The sequence below is a fragment of the Bactrocera oleae genome, chromosome 3 (assembly GCF_042242935.1).
Source record: "Bactrocera oleae isolate idBacOlea1 chromosome 3, idBacOlea1, whole genome shotgun sequence".
In the NCBI taxonomy this organism is placed as follows: domain Eukaryota; kingdom Metazoa; phylum Arthropoda; class Insecta; order Diptera; family Tephritidae; genus Bactrocera; species Bactrocera oleae.
Window position 1 is genome coordinate 54759462 of NC_091537.1, and position 26908 is coordinate 54786369.

The following is a 26908-nucleotide window of genomic DNA, read 5'->3' on the forward strand; positions in this document are numbered from 1 at the left end:
AGAACAGACGATCGGAACATTGCTAAACCGGAAAGCTGATGACCGCGATGCAGTGCTCCAAGTAAGCAGGGATGCAATCGAAGTGACAGAGGATGGCGGAATGTCTATCTCTGGAATCTTTAACGTAGCTTGATTTCCGAAGTCTCTTAGGAACCCTCGCAGTTTCATTGTTTTATCTAAGGGATTGACCGCTATTTTCGGTAAGAAGTCCATAGGTATTCAGGACCACATACTTGGTATCTTGGGGCTTGATAATTTATGGTTCAATTTCAAGCATTTTGAAACTTTAGATGGCATATCTTAAGAGGACTATTTGAAAAAAAGTTCTTTTCCGATAACTTGATTGGTTTTGGATTTGTATACTTTAAAATGAAGGAACTAGATGAAACTTAAAATTTTTTCACATGAAGCACGTCGTATTCTGATTTGGCCCATTTTTAGGTCTATAAAATATATACATACATAAAACATATTAAAGGGCGGGCCCATGCCCACAGATAACATTTACGACTGCAATCCCCTGTTTCAAATTACAGATTTATAGCTTAATTTGGAGCTTAGCCATAGAACTTTATAGGTTTAATTTAAAATAATTTTAAAATTTGTGGGCATGGCAATTGTTCGCTTGCGCCTATCTGCAATACCGGACAGACAATCACTCAACTGATTTCAACTTGTCTCCTCATCCTGATAAGGGTGGCAATGGCCACCCATGTAATTCATCGGGAGTATAACACTAAACAGCTTCGCCAAATTTTGCTCTATAAGAGTCTGTTGATTGCTGTGAAAGTGATATCTCTGTATATGAAACTGCAATGGCCACCCACATAATTCGATCTTCTCTACGATGCATTCACTATTGATGTTCATTAGTATAACGTGTTACAGCATTGCTAACTCTTGCGCTACACTAAGTCTGTAGAGTGCTGTGAGAACGATCTCTCATATAATAAATATGGGAAACAGCGGAAGCAGCGAGAAGCGATAGAATAAGTCTTGTTAGAATTTTTTCCACTTAGATTTTTGTAGTAAATGGAACAGGCACGTTCTGATCGAAGATAAAATATAAAAAACCATTAAAATTATTTAAATTTTACTCTAACTAAACTAAAAAAGCATAGTTTCAACGGCACCAGTTCGCTTCGAAAAGTAAGTGCAATTATGAAATGGGAAGATAAGCCAATTCGCGATGCTAGCAAACTTATAAAATTCATTATGAAAGACGCGATCAGTTGAAATAAGTTACTAAAACTTTTGGATTTTTATTTAATATTGATCAGCTGCAAACTTTTACATTCACAGCCATTGTTAAACATTGTAAAAAATTACAAACGAAGTGCAAGCTATTGGGAGAAAAATTGATCATAAAAGTGGACGTTAGAAAATATTTTTGTTCACAAGAATTAATAGATATCGTTCTAAATTTATTTACGGCAATACGTGTCTTGCTAACACTGTTTCGGTAGTTAGTGTAGAGTGCAGGTTCTTTAATTGAAACTTACCAAAACCTCTCTGCGCTCTACAATGTGTAAAGGACTTGGCAATACTATCAATTGAAAATAAAGTGGCACAAACTCCTACAATAGATGCGTATGATTTAAAGGCACGCAAATATTTAAATAATTAACTTTTTTATTGTACTACTAATTATAATAATTTATATTAATTATGTTACACCTTTGGAGTATGAGTATTTTTTAGTAAAATGCCCTGAATAATTTTCAAAAGTTATAAATTTTGTTGTTATGGCAAAACGAGCTTAGAAGAAGGTACTTTATAGCTGAAAACCTCCACTTTCAGAAAAAGTGTTTTTATTTCGAATAACTTAACCGATTTAAAATTAGGTGGAATGTCCGAAATCCCTATTTCGGGTATATATGTATATGTGTATAGCTCTTGTCTGATTGCATGAAATTTTGACATTACTTAAGTATAATTGAGTACATATAGTCAATAAGAACTACGAAAATTAATATACTTGTATTTATATTTTTTTTCATTTTGCTAAGATATTTTTTGGCATTAACTGATATATACAGTGGATGGTCAAGCAGAACACTGAAATTCTTATATTAGGTCAATGAAGGTTAGCGACAGTATTAAATTTCAATATATTTCAATTTTATCCAATTTTTGGCATCACTATAAATATGATCTTTGAGATTCAAATGGAAAGATTGAAATTAAATGGAAGTTCGAGAATTTTTATATTAGGTATATGGAGCCCTGAAATTCCTTAAATACATAACTGAAAATCACAAGAAGATTATTTAAGGACCCAAGACATTTCTCAAATTACTTACTTAGGATCTCTTTCCCTCATGTTGTAAGTGACTATTAAAAAGCTGCCTGAAGAAATTTGCTATCATGCACTTCACAGCCGGGTTTGACGCTGTTTAAGAACAATCCGAAAAAGAGGGCAAGCTTAATGCTAAATTCAAATTTTATTTGTGCGTTTCCAATTTTTTTTAAATTTCATCAGCTTGTGTTAACATACACTACAATCGTATGTGTCCCCACCTCTGCTCATGTCTATTAAATTGATTTTGTCAATTACCAGGGAGTTATCAGACATATTTTTTGTACACGCAAAATTGTGTAAAAAGTATTGAATCGCGCAGAGTCAAAGTGAAGACATTCTAAAATTAAACTTACTTAACGAACATAGCGTTTTATGACTCGAAACTTGATAAAAAAACCAAGAATTTCCATGTGGGCTATTCTACTACAGAAATATGCATCACATTCTGAAGCTAATTTTTGAACCGGTGAGCAATTATGACGATGCTATATTCTGTGGTGAGACGAAGATGATGTTGTATTACAACGATGTACTTAATACAGTATAGCGCAAGGCATTGACTTCATTAGAAAGACGATACATCATTCCGGCCGTTAAATTTGGAAAAATATCTGTGACGTTTTTGGGATGCATTTCATACAAATGAGTAGGAATATCAATATGCCAATTTGTCAAAGAGTGCTGTCAAATTTGGGTTTATAACAAATAACAAATTTCCATTTTTACGAAGATATCCACTAAACACAACTGCGGCAATGTAATTAATACACCGTCTGAGAGTCTTGACTTAGAACCTATTGAAAATTTGAGGTCGTGTTTAACATAACATGACAGTAAACCGAAATTCTAGAGGAGTGTTAGAAGAATAAGCCTAACATTTATAAAGGGTCCATTTCATGAGAAAACAACTACGATGCATTGTAAACGGGTCATCATACTATTTATGAAACATATCTTAAAGACGAATTACTTAATATACATATTTAACATATATAAAAGTTCATGTTATTATTTATGAAAAGAGTTCCTCCGCACAAATAAAATTAAATAAAATTTCTTTATAGTTTTTATGTTAGATTTTGCATTGAACTTGCACTTTTCTTATTTATGTATTAAAAATGACTGATTAAAAACAGAAATGAATGTAATATTTATATATATTATATATATCCATATAAATATCGACCGGTAAGATTTAACATTTCGAGTGAAATGAAATTTATTCCACATCACAATGAAATTTACGAATATAACACAAATTTGTTATAACCACAGAAGGATTGAGAAGCTTACATTGTATAGCAACTCTAGCACTCTTCGCGTAGGAAGTAAATAGACTTATGAAGTTTATAAAAGTTCAAGTTTTTTTCGGTCAATATATCTGTCAGTTTATATAAGGAATTACTTTTCAATTTTTAGTTTGAAGTGCATTAAAATGGTGGTTTTTAGTTTATTTTTAACTATATTTATTTTACACCCTTTAGTTTAATGCGCCATAAAAGCAAGTTTTTAGTCTTTTAAACCATTTTTACTATTTAGCCACACGTGGTGTTTTCACTTTCTTTAAGGATGTGTTAGAGTAAATTTGTTATTCAAATGACACCATGGAATGTTCATTCTTTTAGCTGCATAGTTTCACCATTTTTTTTTTTTTTTTTTTTTTGCAGTGCCTATCACCTGTTGATTCGTTAATCAGTCCCATTCAGTTTCAGTGCCACTTATAAATGTACAATCATACATACTAATACCCATACAAACATACAGATGAAGCTAATAAAAGCGTTATAGAAAGAGGAAACTCGGAAATTAAATGTACGAATGACGTACCTTAAAATACACCAACAGTAAAATGTGATGACACTTTTCTTATCGACATCACCATATAACTTGCCATTATATTTCATCTAATTTTCGCAACTCCTTGATGGGCTTACTTTATGCGCTACGAACAAATATTTTGCATAAAGATATATAATAAAATTATTGTATTTATTAAGAAAGCTTTTGGATTTATTAAAAAGTGGACAAAACTGCACCCAAGATGAAAAGGAGTATTAATTCTTTTAACGATTGAAATGACATCCCTGCTACCAGGAGTACATCGAATATCACGGGTAATGTTTTGCTTAAAACGGACTTATACAAGTTTTTTTTGTTTAAAAACAGAGTTAAAAATAGTTTATCAATAAATAAAAGCGTTTACGAGTGCACCAAACGTCTAAACATTTTTATATTTTTTGCGTAAAATACTTCACCGAGCGAATTCTATTACCGATGCACACGTTGAATAACTGGTGGTTCGATTACATATATCTTAACAATGTTTACTGTTACAGTTTTAAGAGCATAATTATTCATATTTAAAATTACTTTTGAACGATAATTAGTTGTACAGTCGCACTCATTAATGTTTCTTAAATTTCCAGTACATACAAATTGGATTAATCAGAAGTTATGGTATGTTACAATATGTATGTACCTTTGCTTCAGTCATTAGTGCAGACTATACATATATATATATATATATATATATTATTATATTTATATACCTCCGTCAGCGTATTACTTAAGTATAATTGAGTACATATAGTCAATAAGAACTACGAAAATTAATATACTTGTATTTATATTTTTTTTCATTTTGCTAAGATATTTTTTGGCATTAACTGATATATACAGTGGATGGTCAAGCAGAACACTGAAATTCTTATATTAGGTCAATGAAGGTTAGCGACAGTATTAAATTTCAATATATTTCAATTTTATCCAATTTTTGGCATCACTATAAATATGATCTTTGAGATTCAAATGGAAAGATTGAAATTAAATGGAAGTTCGAGAATTTTTATATTAGGTATATGGAGCCCTGAAATTCCTTAAATACATAACTGAAAATCACAAGAAGATTATTTAAGGACCCAAGACATTTCTCAAATTACTTACTTAGGATCTCTTTCCCTCATGTTGTAAGTGACTATTAAAAAGCTGCCTGAAGAAATTTGCTATCATGCACTTCACAGCCGGGTTTGACGCTGTTTAAGAACAATCCGAAAAAGAGGGCAAGCTTAATGCTAAATTCAAATTTTATTTGTGCGTTTCCAATTTTTTTTAAATTTCATCAGCTTGTGTTAACATACACTACAATCGTATGTGTCCCCACCTCTGCTCATGTCTATTAAATTGATTTTGTCAATTACCAGGGAGTTATCAGACATATTTTTTGTACACGCAAAATTGTGTAAAAAGTATTGAATCGCGCAGAGTCAAAGTGAAGACATTCTAAAATTAAACTTACTTAACGAACATAGCGTTTTATGACTCGAAACTTGATAAAAAAACCAAGAATTTCCATGTGGGCTATTCTACTACAGAAATATGCATCACATTCTGAAGCTAATTTTTGAACCGGTGAGCAATTATGACGATGCTATATTCTGTGGTGAGACGAAGATGATGTTGTATTACAACGATGTACTTAATACAGTATAGCGCAAGGCATTGACTTCATTAGAAAGACGATACATCATTCCGGCCGTTAAATTTGGAAAAATATCTGTGACGTTTTTGGGATGCATTTCATACAAATGAGTAGGAATATCAATATGCCAATTTGTCAAAGAGTGCTGTCAAATTTGGGTTTATAACAAATAACAAATTTCCATTTTTACGAAGATATCCACTAAACACAACTGCGGCAATGTAATTAATACACCGTCTGAGAGTCTTGACTTAGAACCTATTGAAAATTTGAGGTCGTGTTTAACATAACATGACAGTAAACCGAAATTCTAGAGGAGTGTTAGAAGAATAAGCCTAACATTTATAAAGGGTCCATTTCATGAGAAAACAACTACGATGCATTGTAAACGGGTCATCATACTATTTATGAAACATATCTTAAAGACGAATTACTTAATATACATATTTAACATATATAAAAGTTCATGTTATTATTTATGAAAAGAGTTCCTCCGCACAAATAAAATTAAATAAAATTTCTTTATAGTTTTTATGTTAGATTTTGCATTGAACTTGCACTTTTCTTATTTATGTATTAAAAATGACTGATTAAAAACAGAAATGAATGTAATATTTATATATATTATATATATCCATATAAATATCGACCGGTAAGATTTAACATTTCGAGTGAAATGAAATTTATTCCACATCACAATGAAATTTACGAATATAACACAAATTTGTTATAACCACAGAAGGATTGAGAAGCTTACATTGTATAGCAACTCTAGCACTCTTCGCGTAGGAAGTAAATAGACTTATGAAGTTTATAAAAGTTCAAGTTTTTTTCGGTCAATATATCTGTCAGTTTATATAAGGAATTACTTTTCAATTTTTAGTTTGAAGTGCATTAAAATGGTGGTTTTTAGTTTATTTTTAACTATATTTATTTTACACCCTTTAGTTTAATGCGCCATAAAAGCAAGTTTTTAGTCTTTTAAACCATTTTTACTATTTAGCCACACGTGGTGTTTTCACTTTCTTTAAGGATGTGTTAGAGTAAATTTGTTATTCAAATGACACCATGGAATGTTCATTCTTTTAGCTGCATAGTTTCACCATTTTTTTTTTTTTTTTTTTTTTGCAGTGCCTATCACCTGTTGATTCGTTAATCAGTCCCATTCAGTTTCAGTGCCACTTATAAATGTACAATCATACATACTAATACCCATACAAACATACAGATGAAGCTAATAAAAGCGTTATAGAAAGAGGAAACTCGGAAATTAAATGTACGAATGACGTACCTTAAAATACACCAACAGTAAAATGTGATGACACTTTTCTTATCGACATCACCATATAACTTGCCATTATATTTCATCTAATTTTCGCAACTCCTTGATGGGCTTACTTTATGCGCTACGAACAAATATTTTGCATAAAGATATATAATAAAATTATTGTATTTATTAAGAAAGCTTTTGGATTTATTAAAAAGTGGACAAAACTGCACCCAAGATGAAAAGGAGTATTAATTCTTTTAACGATTGAAATGACATCCCTGCTACCAGGAGTACATCGAATATCACGGGTAATGTTTTGCTTAAAACGGACTTATACAAGTTTTTTTTGTTTAAAAACAGAGTTAAAAATAGTTTATCAATAAATAAAAGCGTTTACGAGTGCACCAAACGTCTAAACATTTTTATATTTTTTGCGTAAAATACTTCACCGAGCGAATTCTATTACCGATGCACACGTTGAATAACTGGTGGTTCGATTACATATATCTTAACAATGTTTACTGTTACAGTTTTAAGAGCATAATTATTCATATTTAAAATTACTTTTGAACGATAATTAGTTGTACAGTCGCACTCATTAATGTTTCTTAAATTTCCAGTACATACAAATTGGATTAATCAGAAGTTATGGTATGTTACAATATGTATGTACCTTTGCTTCAGTCATTAGTGCAGACTATACATATATATATATATATATATATTATTATATTTATATACCTCCGTCAGCGTATTACTTAAGTATAATTGAGTACATATAGTCAATAAGAACTACGAAAATTAATATACTTGTATTTATATTTTTTTTCATTTTGCTAAGATATTTTTTGGCATTAACTGATATATACAGTGGATGGTCAAGCAGAACACTGAAATTCTTATATTAGGTCAATGAAGGTTAGCGACAGTATTAAATTTCAATATATTTCAATTTTATCCAATTTTTGGCATCACTATAAATATGATCTTTGAGATTCAAATGGAAAGATTGAAATTAAATGGAAGTTCGAGAATTTTTATATTAGGTATATGGAGCCCTGAAATTCCTTAAATACATAACTGAAAATCACAAGAAGATTATTTAAGGACCCAAGACATTTCTCAAATTACTTACTTAGGATCTCTTTCCCTCATGTTGTAAGTGACTATTAAAAAGCTGCCTGAAGAAATTTGCTATCATGCACTTCACAGCCGGGTTTGACGCTGTTTAAGAACAATCCGAAAAAGAGGGCAAGCTTAATGCTAAATTCAAATTTTATTTGTGCGTTTCCAATTTTTTTTAAATTTCATCAGCTTGTGTTAACATACACTACAATCGTATGTGTCCCCACCTCTGCTCATGTCTATTAAATTGATTTTGTCAATTACCAGGGAGTTATCAGACATATTTTTTGTACACGCAAAATTGTGTAAAAAGTATTGAATCGCGCAGAGTCAAAGTGAAGACATTCTAAAATTAAACTTACTTAACGAACATAGCGTTTTATGACTCGAAACTTGATAAAAAAACCAAGAATTTCCATGTGGGCTATTCTACTACAGAAATATGCATCACATTCTGAAGCTAATTTTTGAACCGGTGAGCAATTATGACGATGCTATATTCTGTGGTGAGACGAAGATGATGTTGTATTACAACGATGTACTTAATACAGTATAGCGCAAGGCATTGACTTCATTAGAAAGACGATACATCATTCCGGCCGTTAAATTTGGAAAAATATCTGTGACGTTTTTGGGATGCATTTCATACAAATGAGTAGGAATATCAATATGCCAATTTGTCAAAGAGTGCTGTCAAATTTGGGTTTATAACAAATAACAAATTTCCATTTTTACGAAGATATCCACTAAACACAACTGCGGCAATGTAATTAATACACCGTCTGAGAGTCTTGACTTAGAACCTATTGAAAATTTGAGGTCGTGTTTAACATAACATGACAGTAAACCGAAATTCTAGAGGAGTGTTAGAAGAATAAGCCTAACATTTATAAAGGGTCCATTTCATGAGAAAACAACTACGATGCATTATAAACGGGTCATCATACTATTTATGAAACATATCTTAAAGACGAATTACTTAATATACATATTTAACATATATAAAAGTTCATGTTATTATTTATGAAAAGAGTTCCTCCGCACAAATAAAATTAAATAAAATTTCTTTATAGTTTTTATGTTAGATTTTGCATTGAACTTGCACTTTTCTTATTTATGTATTAAAAATGACTGATTAAAAACAGAAATGAATGTAATATTTATATATATTATATATATCCATATAAATATCGACCGGTAAGATTTAACATTTCGAGTGAAATGAAATTTATTCCACATCACAATGAAATTTACGAATATAACACAAATTTGTTATAACCACAGAAGGATTGAGAAGCTTACATTGTATAGCAACTCTAGCACTCTTCGCGTAGGAAGTAAATAGACTTATGAAGTTTATAAAAGTTCAAGTTTTTTTCGGTCAATATATCTGTCAGTTTATATAAGGAATTACTTTTCAATTTTTAGTTTGAAGTGCATTAAAATGGTGGTTTTTAGTTTATTTTTAACTATATTTATTTTACACCCTTTAGTTTAATGCGCCATAAAAGCAAGTTTTTAGTCTTTTAAACCATTTTTACTATTTAGCCACACGTGGTGTTTTCACTTTCTTTAAGGATGTGTTAGAGTAAATTTGTTATTCAAATGACACCATGGAATGTTCATTCTTTTAGCTGCATAGTTTCACCATTTATTTTTTTTTTTTTTTTTGCAGTGCCTATCACCTGTTGATTCGTTAATCAGTCCCATTCAGTTTCAGTGCCACTTATAAATGTACAATCATACATACTAATACCCATACAAACATACAGATGAAGCTAATAAAAGCGTTATAGAAAGAGGAAACTCGGAAATTAAATGTACGAATGACGTACCTTAAAATACACCAACAGTAAAATGTGATGACACTTTTCTTATCGACATCACCATATAACTTGCCATTATATTTCATCTAATTTTCGCAACTCCTTGATGGGCTTACTTTATGCGCTACGAACAAATATTTTGCATAAAGATATATAATAAAATTATTGTATTTATTAAGAAAGCTTTTGGATTTATTAAAAAGTGGACAAAACTGCACCCAAGATGAAAAGGAGTATTAATTCTTTTAACGATTGAAATGACATCCCTGCTACCAGGAGTACATCGAATATCACGGGTAATGTTTTGCTTAAAACGGACTTATACAAGTTTTTTTTGTTTAAAAACAGAGTTAAAAATAGTTTATCAATAAATAAAAGCGTTTACGAGTGCACCAAACGTCTAAACATTTTTATATTTTTTGCGTAAAATACTTCACCGAGCGAATTCTATTACCGATGCACACGTTGAATAACTGGTGGTTCGATTACATATATCTTAACAATGTTTACTGTTACAGTTTTAAGAGCATAATTATTCATATTTAAAATTACTTTTGAACGATAATTAGTTGTACAGTCGCACTCATTAATGTTTCTTAAATTTCCAGTACATACAAATTGGATTAATCAGAAGTTATGGTATGTTACAATATGTATGTACCTTTGCTTCAGTCATTAGTGCAGACTATACATATATATATATATATATATATTATTATATTTATATACCTCCGTCAGCGTATTACTTAAGTATAATTGAGTACATATAGTCAATAAGAACTACGAAAATTAATATACTTGTATTTATATTTTTTTTCATTTTGCTAAGATATTTTTTGGCATTAACTGATATATACAGTGGATGGTCAAGCAGAACACTGAAATTCTTATATTAGGTCAATGAAGGTTAGCGACAGTATTAAATTTCAATATATTTCAATTTTATCCAATTTTTGGCATCACTATAAATATGATCTTTGAGATTCAAATGGAAAGATTGAAATTAAATGGAAGTTCGAGAATTTTTATATTAGGTATATGGAGCCCTGAAATTCCTTAAATACATAACTGAAAATCACAAGAAGATTATTTAAGGACCCAAGACATTTCTCAAATTACTTACTTAGGATCTCTTTCCCTCATGTTGTAAGTGACTATTAAAAAGCTGCCTGAAGAAATTTGCTATCATGCACTTCACAGCCGGGTTTGACGCTGTTTAAGAACAATCCGAAAAAGAGGGCAAGCTTAATGCTAAATTCAAATTTTATTTGTGCGTTTCCAATTTTTTTTAAATTTCATCAGCTTGTGTTAACATACACTACAATCGTATGTGTCCCCACCTCTGCTCATGTCTATTAAATTGATTTTGTCAATTACCAGGGAGTTATCAGACATATTTTTTGTACACGCAAAATTGTGTAAAAAGTATTGAATCGCGCAGAGTCAAAGTGAAGACATTCTAAAATTAAACTTACTTAACGAACATAGCGTTTTATGACTCGAAACTTGATAAAAAAACCAAGAATTTCCATGTGGGCTATTCTACTACAGAAATATGCATCACATTCTGAAGCTAATTTTTGAACCGGTGAGCAATTATGACGATGCTATATTCTGTGGTGAGACGAAGATGATGTTGTATTACAACGATGTACTTAATACAGTATAGCGCAAGGCATTGACTTCATTAGAAAGACGATACATCATTCCGGCCGTTAAATTTGGAAAAATATCTGTGACGTTTTTGGGATGCATTTCATACAAATGAGTAGGAATATCAATATGCCAATTTGTCAAAGAGTGCTGTCAAATTTGGGTTTATAACAAATAACAAATTTCCATTTTTACGAAGATATCCACTAAACACAACTGCGGCAATGTAATTAATACACCGTCTGAAAGTCTTGACTTAGAACCTATTGAAAATTTGAGGTCGTGTTTAACATAACATGACAGTAAACCGAAATTCTAGAGGAGTGTTAGAAGAATAAGCCTAACATTTATAAAGGGTCCATTTCATGAGAAAACAACTACGATGCATTGTAAACGGGTCATCATACTATTTATGAAACATATCTTAAAGACGAATTACTTAATATACATATTTAACATATATAAAAGTTCATGTTATTATTTATGAAAAGAGTTCCTCCGCACAAATAAAATTAAATAAAATTTCTTTATAGTTTTTATGTTAGATTTTGCATTGAACTTGCACTTTTCTTATTTATGTATTAAAAATGACTGATTAAAAACAGAAATGAATGTAATATTTATATATATTATATATATCCATATAAATATCGACCGGTAAGATTTAACATTTCGAGTGAAATGAAATTTATTCCACATCACAATGAAATTTACGAATATAACACAAATTTGTTATAACCACAGAAGGATTGAGAAGCTTACATTGTATAGCAACTCTAGCACTCTTCGCGTAGGAAGTAAATAGACTTATGAAGTTTATAAAAGTTCAAGTTTTTTTCGGTCAATATATCTGTCAGTTTATATAAGGAATTACTTTTCAATTTTTAGTTTGAAGTGCATTAAAATGGTGGTTTTTAGTTTATTTTTAACTATATTTATTTTACACCCTTTAGTTTAATGCGCCATAAAAGCAAGTTTTTAGTCTTTTAAACCATTTTTACTATTTAGCCACACGTGGTGTTTTCACTTTCTTTAAGGATGTGTTAGAGTAAATTTGTTATTCAAATGACACCATGGAATGTTCATTCTTTTAGCTGCATAGTTTCACCATTTTTTTTTTTTTTTTTTTTGCAGTGCCTATCACCTGTTGATTCGTTAATCAGTCCCATTCAGTTTCAGTGCCACTTATAAATGTACAATCATACATACTAATACCCATACAAACATACAGATGAAGCTAATAAAAGCGTTATAGAAAGAGGAAACTCGGAAATTAAATGTACGAATGACGTACCTTAAAATACACCAACAGTAAAATGTGATGACACTTTTCTTATCGACATCACCATATAACTTGCCATTATATTTCATCTAATTTTCGCAACTCCTTGATGGGCTTACTTTATGCGCTACGAACAAATATTTTGCATAAAGATATATAATAAAATTATTGTATTTATTAAGAAAGCTTTTGGATTTATTAAAAAGTGGACAAAACTGCACCCAAGATGAAAAGGAGTATTAATTCTTTTAACGATTGAAATGACATCCCTGCTACCAGGAGTACATCGAATATCACGGGTAATGTTTTGCTTAAAACGGACTTATACAAGTTTTTTTTGTTTAAAAACAGAGTTAAAAATAGTTTATCAATAAATAAAAGCGTTTACGAGTGCACCAAACGTCTAAACATTTTTATATTTTTTGCGTAAAATACTTCACCGAGCGAATTCTATTACCGATGCACACGTTGAATAACTGGTGGTTCGATTACATATATCTTAACAATGTTTACTGTTACAGTTTTAAGAGCATAATTATTCATATTTAAAATTACTTTTGAACGATAATTAGTTGTACAGTCGCACTCATTAATGTTTCTTAAATTTCCAGTACATACAAATTGGATTAATCAGAAGTTATGGTATGTTACAATATGTATGTACCTTTGCTTCAGTCATTAGTGCAGACTATACATATATATATATATATATATATTATTATATTTATATACCTCCGTCAGCGTATTACTTAAGTATAATTGAGTACATATAGTCAATAAGAACTACGAAAATTAATATACTTGTATTTATATTTTTTTTCATTTTGCTAAGATATTTTTTGGCATTAACTGATATATACAGTGGATGGTCAAGCAGAACACTGAAATTCTTATATTAGGTCAATGAAGGTTAGCGACAGTATTAAATTTCAATATATTTCAATTTTATCCAATTTTTGGCATCACTATAAATATGATCTTTGAGATTCAAATGGAAAGATTGAAATTAAATGGAAGTTCGAGAATTTTTATATTAGGTATATGGAGCCCTGAAATTCCTTAAATACATAACTGAAAATCACAAGAAGATTATTTAAGGACCCAAGACATTTCTCAAATTACTTACTTAGGATCTCTTTCCCTCATGTTGTAAGTGACTATTAAAAAGCTGCCTGAAGAAATTTGCTATCATGCACTTCACAGCCGGGTTTGACGCTGTTTAAGAACAATCCGAAAAAGAGGGCAAGCTTAATGCTAAATTCAAATTTTATTTGTGCGTTTCCAATTTTTTTTAAATTTCATCAGCTTGTGTTAACATACACTACAATCGTATGTGTCCCCACCTCTGCTCATGTCTATTAAATTGATTTTGTCAATTACCAGGGAGTTATCAGACATATTTTTTGTACACGCAAAATTGTGTAAAAAGTATTGAATCGCGCAGAGTCAAAGTGAAGACATTCTAAAATTAAACTTACTTAACGAACATAGCGTTTTATGACTCGAAACTTGATAAAAAAACCAAGAATTTCCATGTGGGCTATTCTACTACAGAAATATGCATCACATTCTGAAGCTAATTTTTGAACCGGTGAGCAATTATGACGATGCTATATTCTGTGGTGAGACGAAGATGATGTTGTATTACAACGATGTACTTAATACAGTATAGCGCAAGGCATTGACTTCATTAGAAAGACGATACATCATTCCGGCCGTTAAATTTGGAAAAATATCTGTGACGTTTTTGGGATGCATTTCATACAAATGAGTAGGAATATCAATATGCCAATTTGTCAAAGAGTGCTGTCAAATTTGGGTTTATAACAAATAACAAATTTCCATTTTTACGAAGATATCCACTAAACACAACTGCGGCAATGTAATTAATACACCGTCTGAGAGTCTTGACTTAGAACCTATTGAAAATTTGAGGTCGTGTTTAACATAACATGACAGTAAACCGAAATTCTAGAGGAGTGTTAGAAGAATAAGCCTAACATTTATAAAGGGTCCATTTCATGAGAAAACAACTACGATGCATTGTAAACGGGTCATCATACTATTTATGAAACATATCTTAAAGACGAATTACTTAATATACATATTTAACATATATAAAAGTTCATGTTATTATTTATGAAAAGAGTTCCTCCGCACAAATAAAATTAAATAAAATTTCTTTATAGTTTTTATGTTAGATTTTGCATTGAACTTGCACTTTTCTTATTTATGTATTAAAAATGACTGATTAAAAACAGAAATGAATGTAATATTTATATATATTATATATATCCATATAAATATCGACCGGTAAGATTTAACATTTCGAGTGAAATGAAATTTATTCCACATCACAATGAAATTTACGAATATAACACAAATTTGTTATAACCACAGAAGGATTGAGAAGCTTACATTGTATAGCAACTCTAGCACTCTTCGCGTAGGAAGTAAATAGACTTATGAAGTTTATAAAAGTTCAAGTTTTTTTCGGTCAATATATCTGTCAGTTTATATAAGGAATTACTTTTCAATTTTTAGTTTGAAGTGCATTAAAATGGTGGTTTTTAGTTTATTTTTAACTATATTTATTTTACACCCTTTAGTTTAATGCGCCATAAAAGCAAGTTTTTAGTCTTTTAAACCATTTTTACTATTTAGCCACACGTGGTGTTTTCACTTTCTTTAAGGATGTGTTAGAGTAAATTTGTTATTCAAATGACACCATGGAATGTTCATTCTTTTAGCTGCATAGTTTCACCATTTTTTTTTTTTTTTTTTTTTTGCAGTGCCTATCACCTGTTGATTCGTTAATCAGTCCCATTCAGTTTCAGTGCCACTTATAAATGTACAATCATACATACTAATACCCATACAAACATACAGATGAAGCTAATAAAAGCGTTATAGAAAGAGGAAACTCGGAAATTAAATGTACGAATGACGTACCTTAAAATACACCAACAGTAAAATGTGATGACACTTTTCTTATCGACATCACCATATAACTTGCCATTATATTTCATCTAATTTTCGCAACTCCTTGATGGGCTTACTTTATGCGCTACGAACAAATATTTTGCATAAAGATATATAATAAAATTATTGTATTTATTAAGAAAGCTTTTGGATTTATTAAAAAGTGGACAAAACTGCACCCAAGATGAAAAGGAGTATTAATTCTTTTAACGATTGAAATGACATCCCTGCTACCAGGAGTACATCGAATATCACGGGTAATGTTTTGCTTAAAACGGACTTATACAAGTTTTTTTTGTTTAAAAACAGAGTTAAAAATAGTTTATCAATAAATAAAAGCGTTTACGAGTGCACCAAACGTCTAAACATTTTTATATTTTTTGCGTAAAATACTTCACCGAGCGAATTCTATTACCGATGCACACGTTGAATAACTGGTGGTTCGATTACATATATCTTAACAATGTTTACTGTTACAGTTTTAAGAGCATAATTATTCATATTTAAAATTACTTTTGAACGATAATTAGTTGTACAGTCGCACTCATTAATGTTTCTTAAATTTCCAGTACATACAAATTGGATTAATCAGAAGTTATGGTATGTTACAATATGTATGTACCTTTGCTTCAGTCATTAGTGCAGACTATACATATATATATATATATATATATTATTATATTTATATACCTCCGTCAGCGTATTACTTAAGTATAATTGAGTACATATAGTCAATAAGAACTACGAAAATTAATATACTTGTATTTATATTTTTTTTCATTTTGCTAAGATATTTTTTGGCATTAACTGATATATACAGTGGATGGTCAAGCAGAACACTGAAATTCTTATATTAGGTCAATGAAGGTTAGCGACAGTATTAAATTTCAATATATTTCAATTTTATCCAATTTTTGGCATCACTATAAATATGATCTTTGAGATTCAAATGGAAAGATTGAAATTAAATGGAAGTTCGAGAATTTTTATATTAGGTATATGGAGCCCTGAAATTCCTTAAATACATAACTGAAAATCACAAGAAGATTATTTAAGGACCCAAGACATTTCTCAAATTACTTACTTAGGATCTCTTTCCCTCATGTTGTAAGTGACTATTAAAAAGCTGCCTGAAGAAATTTGCTATCATGCACTTCACAGCCGGGTTTGACGCTGTTTAAGAACAATCCGAAAAAGAGGGCAAGCTTAATGCTAAATTCAAATTTTATTTGTGCGTTTCCAATTTTTTTTAAATTTCATCAGCTTGTGTTAACATACACTACAATCGTATGTGTCCCCACCTCTGCTCATGTCTATTAAATTGATTTTGTCAATTACCAGGGAGTTATCAGACATATTTTTTGTACACGCAAAATTGTGTAAAAAGTATTGAATCGCGCAGAGTCAAAGTGAAGACATTCTAAAATTAAACTTACTTAACGAACATAGCGTTTTATGACTCGAAACTTGATAAAAAAACCAAGAATTTCCATGTGGGCTATTCTACTACAGAAATATGCATCACATTCTGAAGCTAATTTTTGAACCGGTGAGCAATTATGACGATGCTATATTCTGTGGTGAGACGAAGATGATGTTGTATTACAACGATGTACTTAATACAGTATAGCGCAAGGCATTGACTTCATTAGAAAGACGATACATCATTCCGGCCGTTAAATTTGGAAAAATATCTGTGACGTTTTTGGGATGCATTTCATACAAATGAGTAGGAATATCAATATGCCAATTTGTCAAAGAGTGCTGTCAAATTTGGGTTTATAACAAATAACAAATTTCCATTTTTACGAAGATATCCACTAAACACAACTGCGGCAATGTAATTAATACACCGTCTGAGAGTCTTGACTTAGAACCTATTGAAAATTTGAGGTCGTGTTTAACATAACATGACAGTAAACCGAAATTCTAGAGGAGTGTTAGAAGAATAAGCCTAACATTTATAAAGGGTCCATTTCATGAGAAAACAACTACGATGCATTGTAAACGGGTCATCATACTATTTATGAAACATATCTTAAAGACGAATTACTTAATATACATATTTAACATATATAAAAGTTCATGTTATTATTTATGAAAAGAGTTCCTCCGCACAAATAAAATTAAATAAAATTTCTTTATAGTTTTTATGTTAGATTTTGCATTGAACTTGCACTTTTCTTATTTATGTATTAAAAATGACTGATTAAAAACAGAAATGAATGTAATATTTATATATATTATATATATCCATATAAATATCGACCGGTAAGATTTAACATTTCGAGTGAAATGAAATTTATTCCACATCACAATGAAATTTACGAATATAACACAAATTTGTTATAACCACAGAAGGATTGAGAAGCTTACATTGTATAGCAACTCTAGCACTCTTCGCGTAGGAAGTAAATAGACTTATGAAGTTTATAAAAGTTCAAGTTTTTTTCGGTCAATATATCTGTCAGTTTATATAAGGAATTACTTTTCAATTTTTAGTTTGAAGTGCATTAAAATGGTGGTTTTTAGTTTATTTTTAACTATATTTATTTTACACCCTTTAGTTTAATGCGCCATAAAAGCAAGTTTTTAGTCTTTTAAACCATTTTTACTATTTAGCCACACGTGGTGTTTTCACTTTCTTTAAGGATGTGTTAGAGTAAATTTGTTATTCAAATGACACCATGGAATGTTCATTCTTTTAGCTGCATAGTTTCACCATTTTTTTTTTTTTTTTTTTTTGCAGTGCCTATCACCTGTTGATTCGTTAATCAGTCCCATTCAGTTTCAGTGCCACTTATAAATGTACAATCATACATACTAATACCCATACAAACATACAGATGAAGCTAATAAAAGCGTTATAGAAAGAGGAAACTCGGAAATTAAATGTACGAATGACGTACCTTAAAATACACCAACAGTAAAATGTGATGACACTTTTCTTATCGACATCACCATATAACTTGCCATTATATTTCATCTAATTTTCGCAACTCCTTGATGGGCTTACTTTATGCGCTACGAACAAATATTTTGCATAAAGATATATAATAAAATTATTGTATTTATTAAGAAAGCTTTTGGATTTATTAAAAAGTGGACAAAACTGCACCCAAGATGAAAAGGAGTATTAATTCTTTTAACGATTGAAATGACATCCCTGCTACCAGGAGTACATCGAATATCACGGGTAATGTTTTGCTTAAAACGGACTTATACAAGTTTTTTTTGTTTAAAAACAGAGTTAAAAATAGTTTATCAATAAATAAAAGCGTTTACGAGTGCACCAAACGTCTAAACATTTTTATATTTTTTGCGTAAAATACTTCACCGAGCGAATTCTATTACCGATGCACACGTTGAATAACTGGTGGTTCGATTACATATATCTTAACAATGTTTACTGTTACAGTTTTAAGAGCATAATTATTCATATTTAAAATTACTTTTGAACGATAATTAGTTGTACAGTCGCACTCATTAATGTTTCTTAAATTTCCAGTACATACAAATTGGATTAATCAGAAGTTATGGTATGTTACAATATGTATGTACCTTTGCTTCAGTCATTAGTGCAGACTATACATATATATATATATATATATATATTATTATATTTATATACCTCCGTCAGCGTAAGTCTCACAACCGTAGCCATCTTGATAACCCATATTCCAGGTTCCTTCGTACCTAGCAGTAGAAACAGTACTTTCTCGAATACCATATCTTCCCTTATGTCCATCTTTTGACCACTCGCCTCGATATATTTGACGTCCAATTTGCTCCACACCCAAACCATGCCTTCGTCCATTTTGCCATTGGCCTTCATAATGTGAACCGCTAAATTAAAATTAATTTATATAGTTTGCAAGTATCTCGTGAATTTCATTAGCTGGTAGTTTTGAATGGTTATGTTATAAAATTTAAGGAGACCCTGTTCATTTCTGAGAATTAATACTCGTATTATTCTATTTGCTAAGTATTATGAATCCCTTTAACAATACATCAATCCAATTTTTTTTTGATAAAATATAACTATACTATCTGTGGTCTACAAGGTGCGTTCCAAAGTAAACAGTAAAAAAGTGGCGCTATCTATATGTCGACTAGTGCGTTTGAATCTGCTATCCTTTATCGACTTCCAGTAAAAATTTCATGATATTTCATCTATTGGAGGTGAAGTTATTGCGTTTTAAGTGTCAGTACGTTTTTGTCATCGGTGCGAAAATGAGCTTCGAACAAAGAGCCAACATTAAATTTTGTTTTAAAATTGGTAAAACTTTTACCGAAACGTTTCAATTGATGAAACAAGTTTATGGCGATGATTGCCTATCCCGTAGCAGAGTGCACGAATGGTTTCAACATTTTCAAAAAGGTCGTGAGAACATAAATGAGAAATGAGCCGAAACCCAAAATATCGCGCCTGGAGAAGTCAAAAGTGAAGACAATGCTGATTTGTTTTTATGATTCCAATGGTATTGTCCACAAAGAATTTGTTCCACCTGGCCAAAACGTTAATGCGGTTTCTACCTTGGAGTTTTGAAGCGTTTGGTGCGTCGTATTTGACGTGTTCGACCCGAATATCGCGAAGATGGAAGTTGGCGTTGTTGCACGATTCGACTTCTATTTTTCGGAAAAATGCATTTACCGATGAAAGGAAAGCGTTATGCAGACGTGGAGGCCATTTAAAAGGCTTGCACCGGCATACCTTCTATATTTATGTTTCATTATATAATCTTTGAACTAATATTAGGCTTACAACCTCTCTGCTTCTGATTTATTACAAGAACAAAACGTTTTGTAGCATATTTATAAATTCACGTCATAAACAAATAATGAAACAAGTTGAATTGAATATACCTATTTAACCGAATTCCATGTACTACTGCATCTAAAAACAATTTTAATAGAAACTTGTTTTAAAGCTGAGGTCGTTAACCGAAATCATATATTCAAAGAGTTGAAACCAGTTTTAATGATTCGTGCTCCTATTCCTCAGTCGTTCCACCTGCTGTCACTGATTTAAGCAAACAAATCGTCATATTGTGCTCCTGCTTACCCGTGCTATTAACCCATTAATTCCCAAACCATATCTGCTAGTAGAAAATTGTTTTTATTGTTATTTATTAATTCATTAATGGACATATAGAAGTTTTTTGAGAAAAATGGTATAACAATATTTATCTGCATTTATGCTGCCCTATTCTGATACTCAAATAAAACTAGTTTTCCCATTATAAACTGTTTTGCTAGATATCGGCGAAAGTATTTAATCATGGACTCATCTACTGAAAGTATTTCACGAAAAACTCCCCATTGACCTGAATTTTCCTGAACAAGATTACATATAAAGCTTTAAACATTTTGTCAATTGAACAAGTGGCTAGACTGTTATCAACAAAATGCCTATTTCGACTTAATGCAGTTAGATCGATGTCAATAATTATTTTGACACAAATCCGGACCTCCACAGATCGCTTATTATCATATATTAACAAAGTTATATACTTGTTTTTGAACCAAATCAGTGGAGTGAAGTTTCATGAACTTCAAACTGGTTCTCCAAGCTTACTTTGATCGACTCTTTTTCGCTTAGTAAAGCATGCAAGGAGCTCTTCATCACTTTCATTTCAATTGGAATCGTCTTGGCGACGTGGAACTACCTCAAATATTCCATTCACACCATTCGGCATGGTAGATCATACTGAATCAATCAATAATTTACCTTCTCTTCATTACTTACAATGGCAGGGTCGGGAGGGAGGACTACTACAAGTATATCATATTCAAAATCATCGTACTCTTTCTTTATTGTCCAACCAACGGCTTCAGGTAGCTTAAAAAAATAATTCTAACCCTTAAATACCTTTTGATATGCTATACTTATGCTTATTGAAATTTTAGTAGTCCTTACTTAGGGACATCACTATGAATATATTCCTTTTTAAGCTAAATGTGTTTTCTTTCAACACCATACGATTTCTAAAAGTTTGTGCATTCTTCACTTCATATTTTAGCCTAAATTTTAGCCCCAAATATCTCCCTTCCGCTTTTTTGCTCTTCATTCAATGCTTTATAAAAAGTAGTACAGTGATCGTATTTAGTTAAAATATGCGCCGTTTTGTTCGATGATCCGTTTCCATCTAGACGGCAACTTCATAATACCTTCCTCGAAGAAGCCCCCCTCCTTATTTGCGAAGAATTCGGACAACGAAGTGTGTGGTCTGGCGTTGTCCTGGTGGAACACTACACCCTTCCTGTTGGCCAATTCTGGACGCTTCTGGTCGATCGCCTGCTTCAAGCGGTCCAGTTGTTCGCAGTAGATGGTAGAATTAAGCGTCTGGCCATATGGGAGCAGCTCATAGTGGATGATTCCCTTCCAATCCCACCAAACACACAGCAAAACCTTCCTGGCCGTCAATCCCGGCTTGGCCACTGTTTGGGACGATTCACCGGCATTCGACCACGACCGTTTTCGCTTGATATTGTCGTATGTGATCCATTTTTCGTCGCCAGTCACCATCCGCTTCAAGAATGGGACGAGTTCGTTCCGTTTCAGCAGCATATCGCAGGCGTTGATTCGGTCCAGAAGGTTTTTTTGCGTCAAATTATGCGGCACCCAAACATCAAACTTTTTTTTGTATCCAGCCTTCTGCAGATGGTTCAAAATGGTTTGGTGACTAACTCCCATCTCCTGGGCGATGTCACGAGATGCCATATGCCGGTCTAACTCGATGTATTCCATGATTTGATCGGTATTTGTCGTCACAGGTCTTCCGCCGGCTGGCTTATCCATGGTGTCGTTTTCACCGGCTCTGAATCGTCGAAACCATTCCTCCGCGGTTCGAAGTGATAGAGTACCATCCCCCAAAACACCATTAATCTCACGGAACGTTTCTCTAGCGGATTTGCCTTTAACGAAGGAAAACTTTAAAATAGCGCGAATTTCGGCGTTAGTGAACTCCATGTTTACACGTCTATAACTGTTGAACGCAATATCCAAACTAATCATGCATAGCGTTGTTTTGTAGGTTATGTCAAGACCTTTCAAATTATGTATAGTGTTGCCAGATACGAGCTCTGTAGCGCTTTGTACATAGCCGCGAAATTCAAAAGACAAAAAAGCGGAAGGGAGATATTTGACAACCTTATATATTGGAAAATATATATAGTATAAATAATCCACAAGAATTAACTCGACGAAATATCTACCTTTTAAGCGCTAGGAATTACTCTTTGTTGACGCAATCAACATAAAATTATTAGTTTCCGGTTTTTACGATACAGATATCGCTATTTGAAGAGGTTCTCGGGTGGGGACAGTGGGCTTAATGGGTAATTGCTAAATCTGTTGGTGACAAATGTATCTCTATTCAGCAGATATTTCTGATTGAACAAATTAATTCTATTTTGTCTGCACATATGCATTTGGTGAACTCATCAGGCATCAACCAATATTTACGAGGGAATTGAGGTAAAACTTAAAACGTATCATCATTTTAGATGTCCGTTCGTAAGTTCGTTTAGATGTAAGTTCGTAAATAGTGACAAAAACTCTACTATCGTGTATCCCGGTTAACAGCAACTTATATTTATCCAAATAGATATTTATTAGGGCGGGCCGAAAATCCGTTTTTTAGAATTTTCATTATTAATACCGAACTTTATATCGATCGGAAATTTTAATTCTCTACAAAAAAGGTCCTATAGTAAAGTTACGTAAAGTTGATAGCTTCTGAGATAATTGCGATTTTCCTCTAAAAAATGAGATTTTTCAATATGGTATTAATTTTTCTAGATGAAAAATGTATCTGATCTTATTATTTTCATAGGGAATTCTATTTTCTACTGCATAAATGTAAAAACAATTTTTCTAGAGTTGATTGGTACTGAAATAACGACCATTTCGCTATAAGGTAAGAAAAAAATTTTCCAAAAACTTTTAACTTTAACTGGATTTGGCAAGCCGAAAATGTCGACCGAAAATTTTTTTTCCAGAAAATATTTTTTTTTTAACAAAGATTCGGTATTAATAATGAATATTCTAAAAAAACGGATTTTCGGCCCACCCTAATATTTATGTCTACAGATAACCATACTTTTATGGTAGCCGATTTTAAATTATATAAAATTAGATGGTAAAATAATTCTGCTAAGTTAAAATGTATAGCTAAAAATTTTGTATTTTAATAATAATAATCAAAATAATGTAGGTTTTAATCAGTTAAAGATATTGTTAGATGTTATATTTGTTCTTGTTATTGTGTATTGGTATATTCATTGGTATCAATTTCTGATTGTGATTTTCCCCATGTTCTTTCAGATACAAAACTAAGATATTATATTTTAAGTTTTACCTCTTATCAGATGTGAATAAATTTCTTTAAATTTCGCATATTGTGCTACCTAAGTTAAAACTCTCTTTAAGGCCTTACTTTTGTGGTACATTCGAATGATTAGAATTGTACAAAAATTATACTTTTGTTAAGTGAAAGCAGGAATGATGGTCGCAGTAAAAGGTAGATTTTTAAACTCTCAAACATGTCTATGCATTTCGAATTTTCTGTAAAATACAATATTTATTTCTCTATTACGTCTATATATATAGTTATTCAACATGGTTCGCTTAATATATTTATTTTCGAAAGGTTTTCAGCTCGATTTGAATTTTCTTTAGAAAACGTTTTGTTGTTATTAACGGCCCTATTGCTTGAATAAAATTTTTTAGAAACCTTTTTTGTGGGGATACATTAAAAGGAAGTGCATGAGTAGTAATACAATATTATATTATATTATATATACTTTATTTTATTGCTACCTTAAGTTATTTGTCTGTAGTATGTTATTTTTAGTCTGTAAGTTATTCTTCTGATTTAATTAATTTAAGTAAATAAATAGAAACAAACAAATTACCTTGGCCAAATATATGCACCAGATACTTCAAAACCATAATTCCATGCACCGGCATATGCTCCTTGATGCTTTGGCCCGGTACAAACGCCATGCCCATGGGCCTTGCCGTCCTCCCATCCGCCACAAAACGTTCCTCCATCCTCAAAATCGAAGCGCCCACCATTTATTTGAGGGCGTTTTAAACCGTCCAATGTAACAGAGCTGTGAGGGTCGTTTGTAGATGAAGGCTTCTGTACTCCAAAAGAATTCATTGTAGTAGTTGTATCTATCGAAATCTGAATTCGAATATTTTTTAACAAATGTTATTCGTTTTTCTTTAAAATATTATTTTGCTTAAACCATGGTCATGTACTATTTTAAAGAAGTATACAGTAGTCTACTTTTCATTCCTTGTACAGGTATAATAAATTCGATTAACCTGTATTTTTTCTCGTTGAGTACAGTATATAATTTGTTTGCGACTATTGAGTGTGCTGCTTACTAAAAAGAAGAAAGTAAAATATGAATGAAAATATATAATATAGGACCATTCTATTGAAAGGTAATATTTTTTTGTATGTGTTATTAGTTATTTAAATTTTATATTCTATATAATCGTATGTAAATATATATTTTTTTTTTTATTTTCTATTGTATAATAAATAAATTATTGGTGGTACAGAAATGGTACAAAGTTCCGACCCGTGTAAGCGAATACATTTGTTGAATTTTTATCAACAAACAGGAATCATTCAATGAGCTCTGCCCTTTGGGTGTGAAAAATTTAGATTGGATTCCAGAACAAATAAAATGAAATGAGTTTCTACACGAAATTACTTTCGCCAGCAATCTTTCTCTCCATCACACAAAGTGTGTGTCTAAGTAATGATAAATGTGCGTAAGTTTTTCTGGATGTCATATAGAGTGACTAAATACTATAACATTAGTGAAACATAAAATTTTGATGTTTTTATAATATTGCAATGTAATAAACAATTTTAATAAAGTGAATATATTAGTTAAAGATCAAAATTCATGTATTAGTACACTAAAAGCAGAGCTCACACCTTTAACTTTGCCACCAAAAGTTTACTATGGCTACTAATAGAAAATAACCTCTTACTTCTCTTCCAAACAATGTGTTGGATTATTTATTAAATATAGCTAAAACTTAAGAAAAACTTAAATTTCTTGACGCAAGGAATCACATATTATTCGACAAGTTTATTAATTTTAACAAAGAATTTAATATTATAATTTGTAGGGACTATTTGTTGTAAATTATTTTACTCAAAATGCGTTCTCGAAAAATACAAAATATTGAAAAACACAAATATTTTTTATGAGTATATTCAACACATACAGATAATCAATAGGTATGTGGAAATATCTGGAACCGACATTATTTAAATGTAAAGGTAGCGATATATTCGATACTTTATCTGTGCACCATAACTAATCATTATTGTAATCTGTATTCAAGTTAGTTGTGCCAATTTCATTGTAAATTACTATATTTTCCCTATCCCCATCTCATTTTGGCAAAAAACTAAATTATGCCTAATAAAATATTTCAGACTGAGACTAATACATTCGGATAAAGCCAACTAAAACATAAACTTACATAAACTTGATTTATTTATGGTAGAGATGTAAAATTTCACCTCAAAGTGGGCTATGCCATCCAAATTGTTCAATTTCAGAACTGATTTACATAAACTGCTGTACTATTGTTACTGCTTAATCACAGTTTCTGTTATTTTTTGCTTCTCAGTTACAGCAACTTTACCTTATTTCCAAAACGAACTATGAATATCTATGAAGGAGTGTTTTCATTTACATTGGGTAAAACAACAAATCACTACTATACTCTTAAAGATTGAAATGCATTGGTATCATAAAACGCAATACACTTTTTACTTATTTTATCATGTTAGAGAAATTTCTTCTATCAAATTGATCCCTTATCTAACAGGATATCATTTTTCTAAATAAGAACCAACTTAAAGGAAATAAAAAACCATACTAAGCATATAAGTGCATATATGTTTTTATAAAAATAAGCAATTTCTTCACTTTTATGAAATGTAAA

General features: G+C 31.1%; 1 protein-coding gene and 1 long non-coding RNA gene across 2 annotated transcripts in view; one reads left to right on the plus strand and one right to left on the minus strand.

Moving 5' to 3' along the window:
* Window positions 1-26908, minus strand: part of LOC118681220 (junctophilin-3) — a 131638-nt gene that overhangs the window by 25306 nt on the left and 79424 nt on the right. The window contains exons 4-5 of the mRNA XM_070106645.1: window positions 24838-25317; window positions 19550-19764 (exon numbers count right to left, since the gene is read on the minus strand). Coding sequence (XP_069962746.1) covers window positions 19550-19764; window positions 24838-25088 — 466 coding nt within the window. The 5' untranslated portion in view covers window positions 25089-25317. The remainder of the gene's footprint in view (window positions 1-19549; window positions 19765-24837; window positions 25318-26908) is intronic.
* LOC138856211 (uncharacterized) lies at window positions 3987-19202 on the plus strand. Its single transcript, XR_011395317.1, has 6 exons — window positions 3987-4416; window positions 6912-7358; window positions 9851-10297; window positions 12789-13235; window positions 15729-16175; window positions 18668-19202. It is a non-coding gene; the product is annotated as an uncharacterized lncRNA (long non-coding RNA).